General features: G+C 37.0%; 1 protein-coding gene across 1 annotated transcript in view; it reads left to right on the top strand.

The window, feature by feature from the left end:
• Nucleotides 1-3,829: 3,829 nt before the first annotated feature.
• Nucleotides 3,830-5,990, top strand: part of LOC108522877 (uncharacterized protein KIAA1107) — an 18,327-nt gene continuing 16,166 nt past the window's right edge. The window contains exons 1-3 of the mRNA XM_017863338.1: nucleotides 3,830-4,001; nucleotides 4,613-4,750; nucleotides 5,615-5,744. Coding sequence (XP_017718827.1) covers nucleotides 3,846-4,001; nucleotides 4,613-4,750; nucleotides 5,615-5,744 — 424 coding nt within the window. The 5' untranslated portion in view covers nucleotides 3,830-3,845. The remainder of the gene's footprint in view (nucleotides 4,002-4,612; nucleotides 4,751-5,614; nucleotides 5,745-5,990) is intronic.

The raw sequence follows: 5,990 nt of genomic DNA, 5'->3' as shown, positions 1-5,990 counted from the left end.
GGTTAAGAAAAGTAGTATTGACCCAGCAATTCTATTTCTAAAAATGTATCTTGTAGATATTTTCACATATATGTGAAATAATGTTATATACAAGGTAAGTCATTACGACATAATAGCAACACTGAAAACAATGTAAATATCTTTAAGCAGAGGACTGGTTAAATGACTTGTGATATATCTATATTATGAACGATTACATGGCTATTAAAACAGAAAAAATATGTATACTGGTAAGAAGAATATTCAAAATGTGTGCTAAGTGTAAAAGGGAAGGTACAGAGTACTGTGCATATTAATGCCTTCATTTGGATAAATAAGCAGAAAATTACATATCTGTTTTGTTTGTATATCCGTAAAATAACTGGAAAGATAAGGGAAAAAATAATATTGGTCGTAAAATGGATGGTTTGGGGACAGGAAGGAGAGGAAGATTTTTCGTAGAATGTCCTTTATACGTTTTGAATTTTTTTTTTGAGCGGTAGCAGGGTTATTGTGAAGAGTGAAAGGACAAGCTTCCACAGCATGGAAGGGGACCCGAGCGGGTCGCCCTGTGTTTGAAATTTTAACACTATGCGATTGTATTAACTGTTGAATTAAAATTTAAGTGTTTGGTCTAAAAGTATTACTTTTTTTTCTTTGAATCTCGAGGTACTCTAGCATTTAATGTTTATCATATATTCAGATGAGTATGGAATAAGATCATGTATCACCTATGTTATTTAACTATGTCCATATTGTAGTTTTTCAAGCTAAATTATGACAGTTATACTCTATATCTGTGGTTTTTAAAAAAATGCTACTGTCAGAGCACATCACATTATGTATATAGTAAGCACTTTGGAGATACCTGCCAAATTTATTTAAATACCTTACATTTGGCTTCCTTACCAGAGCAGTGCCTGCAGTAGAGCTGATTGAGCTTATTGTCTAAAACTCTTAGTAATTGCACAGTTATTCAGGAAGTCACTGGAAGAGGAAACGACAATGGTTCTAAAAATGAGACGAATTATAGCAAAGTATAACTTTTTTTTCTTTTACTCAAAGCAGTGGAAGAATATAATACATTTTTAAAAGATTATTGGCTGGGTGCAGTGGCTCACACTTACAATCCCAGCACTTTGGGAGGCTGAGGTGGGAGGATCACCTGAAGCCAAGAGTTCAAGACCGGCCTGGACAGCATGGCAAGACTCCAGCCCTACAAAAATTTTTTTAGAGCTGGGCATGGTAGCTCACACCTGTAATCCCAGCATTTTGGGAGGCTGAGGCGGGTGGATCACTTGAAGCCAGGAGTTTCAGACCAACCTGACCAACGTGGTGAAACCCCGTCTCTACTAAAAATACAAAAAATTAGCTGGGCATGGTGGTGTGCACCTGTAATCCAAGCTATTCACATGACTGAGGCACAAAAATTGCTTAAACTGGGGAGGTGGAGGTTGCAGTGAGCCGCGATCGCACCACTGCACTCCAGCCTGGGTGACACAGCAAGACCCCGTTGCAGTGAGTTGAGATCGCACCACTGCATTCCAGCTGTGGGGTCTCGCTCCGTCGCCCAGGCTGGAGTGCACTGGTGCGATATCGGCTCACTGCAAGCTCTGCCTCCCAGGTTCATGCCATTCTTCTCCCTCAGCCTCCCAAGTAGCTGGGACTACAGGTGCCTGCCACCACACCCAGCTAATTTTTTTGTATTTTTAGTAAGGATGCCATGTTAGCCAGGATGGTCACAATCTCCTGACCTCGTGATCTGCCCGCCTCGGCCTCCCAAAGTGCTGGAATTACAGGTGTGAGCCACCGCACCTGGCCAATACTTTTTTTAAAAATAAGCATGCACCTATGGTTTCAGCTACTTGAAAGGCTGAGGCAGGAAGATCACTTGATCTCAGGAGTTTGAGGCTGCAGTGAGCCATGTTCAAGCCACTACATTCCAACCTGGGTGACAGAGCAAGACTTGTGTCAAAGAAAAAAAAAGAATTATTAGTAAATGGTTAAAATTTTTAGTTTTGAAGTTGAAAGATTAAACTTGTTATCTTAGAGATTGATTGATAGACTCTGTCTCCAATCATGTTAAAAGATCAGCAAATAAATTTTAGTGTCTACTATAACCCAGTTTTATACTAGGCCCTGAGGATACATTGGTGAGCTAAAACAGAGGTAGTTTTACACTCATTGAACATACAGCCTAGTGAGGGAGACAGACATTAATCATATAGTAATGTTCATGTTTGATTAATTACAAATGAACTAAGTGCTCTAACAAAAAGCGACACATTTTCTTATAGTGTGTATAAAAGGAATCTGATGTAGATGTATGGTATCAGGGAAGATGTAGTGCTTCTGGACCTAAAAAAAAAAACAGAGGCTGTGTAAAGTCCACATCATGCTGTCCATGTTAGGTATTTCAGTCATTTCCAGATTTATCAGTGATCTATTGCTGTGTAACAAACCACGCCCGAACTAAGCGGCTTAAAAAGACTTCTCACGGTTCTGTGAGTTCACTGGGTGATTCTTCTGCTGGTCTTGTCTATGGCGGCTGCATTCAGCTGGGGACTGACCTGGGGGTCTGGTCCTCCTGCACCAAATGGTCTTCCTTACCAGGCTTCTTTTGGCCTGGTGGTCCCAGCATTCTCAGAAGGTAAAGACTGAAGCTGCAAGCCTTCTTGAGGCCTAGGCTCTAGAACTTGCACATCAACACTGTTGGTTAAAGCAAGTGAAAAGGCTAGTAGTCTAGATTCAAGACTGAGGAAATAGATTCCACCTCTTGGTGGATGGAATTTGTGGCCATGTTTTTCAATTACCAGTCTATCAAGTAACTAATTAATAAATAGTTATTTACTAAGTATTGCTTTAAGAACTGGAAATAAAACATGAATAAGATACAGTAATCTATAAGTTGCCTTTTTTTCCTTTTCCTTGGAGTACATGGTATTTGTGCATTGTCATTCCATTTTCCATAGAGATCAATATTTGTGAATTTTTTTTCCATAGTATAATAATGAATCATGAAATGAATAAAATATAAACAGTAGAGTCTTACCTAATTAGAGAAGAGGAGGAAAATCCCTGGGAATTATAAGTAATTTTTAGCCTTTCCAAATTTGCGTAAAGAACACATATTTTGTAGTCAGAAAAGAGTGAATGCTATGCTGGTGGAGCCATGCAGTTATGAATGATATCTATAAGCACAGAAATTACCTTAGTAGTGATAATCTTAGGGAACTCAGATTTTTCTTTCTAGTTATTATCACTTTGCTGTCAGGTTTATTTTAGCTACGCTTTCTTTCTTTCTTTTTTTTTTCTTTGAGACGGAGTCTCGCTCTGTCACCCAGGCCGGAGTGCAGTGGTCTGATCTCGGCTCACTGCAACCTCCGCCTCCCGGGTTCAAGCAACTCTCCTGCCTCAGCCTCCCGAGTAGCTGGGATTACAGCTGTGCACCACCATGCCTGGCTAATTTTTGTATTTTTAGTAGAGGTGGGGTTTCACCATGTTGGCCAGGCTGATCTTGAACTCCTGACCTCAAGTGATCCACCCTCCTCAGCCTCCCAAAGTTCTGGGATTATAGGAATGAGCCACCATGCCCCACCTGTTTTAGCTACCTTTTAAAGCTGGTTTCTTCCTAGCTCAAACTTTATCCTTTTGAATAATTCTGAATGAATGAATAAATAAACATTATATGTAAAACTAATGACAAAGACATTAGCTACCTGGAATTTTGTTTTTGCAGGAAACATCCCACAACAACAAAAGTATTTGATTTGCTTAGAGAGTTACTTTATGGGCAGTAATACATCTAACTTTTTCCAATTTTTTTTTTTAAATCTAAGAATGATAAGAATGCTGCTTTTCTTCTGATGGAAAGTGACAGGCTAATCATCAGTTTACCCAGAGTGAAGTGGACAGAAGTGGCACTGACCATGGCGTCTCAGCTTCAAGAAAAATGTATTGCATTTATTGTAGAAAACTTCTCCAAGATTATTCAGAGTGAAAATTTTGCTCTTCTCTTACAGGTACTATGTCTAAAATTGTATCCTATATTTAGTTCCATCTTTGTGTTCTGATTTCAATTATGTAAGCGCTTTTAAATGCAGGTTGCTTTTGATTAAATTAATGTGATTTAAATAAACTCCATGGCAGATGGCATGTTTACATAGGATTTAAGACAGTGATGGACAGGATTTTTGGCTCACAAGATGAGAAAGGCGAGAGGAACAGGTTTGAGTGCCCTGGCAAGGCACAGTGTAATTCTGGCCAAGTCTAGCCCTCCCTCAGCAAGCCACGTTTTAGAAACCAAAGTCATAAAGATACTGTTTTGGCCAGTAATACAATTATGGTCCATGCAGAATTCTGTGTCTTATTGGGAAGCTACTTTCTCTAAAATTATTCACCGAATAAATAACTCTATTGTTTATTTCTAGATTCTGTATTTAGGGCTATGTTGTCTTTTAAAAACTGCGTGTATATGCATATATGTGGATTTTTTAACAAAAGAAAGGGAAAAGACAAATATTTCTGGTTGACTTCATACAGCTAGTTATAATGATCTGTTAACGCCAGACTTTCACATTTCTTGTGCATTTTATATGTATTGCTCTTAAATATTAATTTCTGTGTTTTATAGTCACAAGCAATGAGTAGCACAGCTGATCTGTTGGACACAATTTTCAAAGCAATTGAAGAAAATATCACCACTGAAAATAGTTGCTCTCTTCTTATGGCTCTGGACACATTGCTGAACTCTGACAGTACAAAGGAAATGGTACTGAATGTAATGAAATTTATTAAAATAATGCAATATTTGAACTAAGATTTTTAAATGAATGTGCATTTTAAATGTTGCATGGGTCCTTGAAGCTAGGCAGTGGATACCTAGGGGTGGATTAAGATCTCTACTTTTGTATATGTTTGAAATTTTTTATAATACTAAATTTTAAAAATTCCATTTGTCTCCAAATGGAGTTTTTATAAAAGTTTAGAAATTGGCAGTTTGGCTGGGTAATTTTAAATGTAGCGTGACACTTAGCAATATTATTTGGCACAGCATAACTCTAGTATTTCTCCCTGGTCCTACAGTAAATTTTCTAGATATAAAATGTATATTTTAGAGTTTTTAATCATCAGTGTCTTTTATTTTATAATCTTAATTTTCTTTTCAAAAAATCATATTTTAAAATTAGGCGGTGAAGCAAAATTAAAATATTTATTTTTAAGTACAATTAATCAGTGGCCATTAATTAGGTTATTACAAATTATTGGCATTCTGTATTTGTTCAACAAAAATGGTTTTAAAAATATATCATATTTATTACTATTCCATAGAGCATTTGACCTTGTAATGTCATAGTTGATATGAAAAGGCTGCAGAAGGTGTTCATATCAAGGGCATTGGTGTTGTAAAATAACGTTTGGTTGAAAAGATGAGATTTTTTAGCTTTGTGTTCATTTATAAAATTTTGTTATTAATAAGTAAGCCTTCATAAATAACATGTACCCAACGATCTTAAAAATCTAAATGATGACATCATTGATCTAGCTTAGGAGTAAGTAGATTCTGAAAGGAATAATGACTGGTTGCTATGACAATGTGGCTCTCACCAGCTGCTGATTTGTTGCCTGAACACAGGGTTTTACGTGCAAGATCCAGGCTCTGCGTGATAAGCTGTGGATCTTCCTGGTTCAGTCTTTCTATGCTGTTCGTCACACAGAAAGCTGGAAGCTGATGAGCACAGATGATCAACAGAAAATCCAAGCAGGTACGTTAGCCTTGAAATATTTCAATTCTTATGTAATGATCGTTGTGACAGCAGATATTTTGAGGGCATTCTGGTAAGTGGAAAGGTTAACATTTGTGTGCTTCTGTTGGATAATAGGATGCTAACTGAAATGTGCTCATATGTTTAGGCAGTTTTAATAAATCATGCTTTTTAGCTGTTCTTAGAAAATGAAACTAATTTCCTTTATATATATATATATATATATATATATATATATAAAATTCT

This window comes from Rhinopithecus bieti, unplaced genomic scaffold, assembly GCF_001698545.2.
Source record: "Rhinopithecus bieti isolate Rb0 unplaced genomic scaffold, ASM169854v2 scaffold_68834, whole genome shotgun sequence".
Classification (NCBI taxonomy): Eukaryota; Metazoa; Chordata; class Mammalia; order Primates; family Cercopithecidae; genus Rhinopithecus; species Rhinopithecus bieti.
Note: the sequence above shows the minus strand (reverse complement) of the source record. Positions and strands in the feature narration are given on the sequence as shown.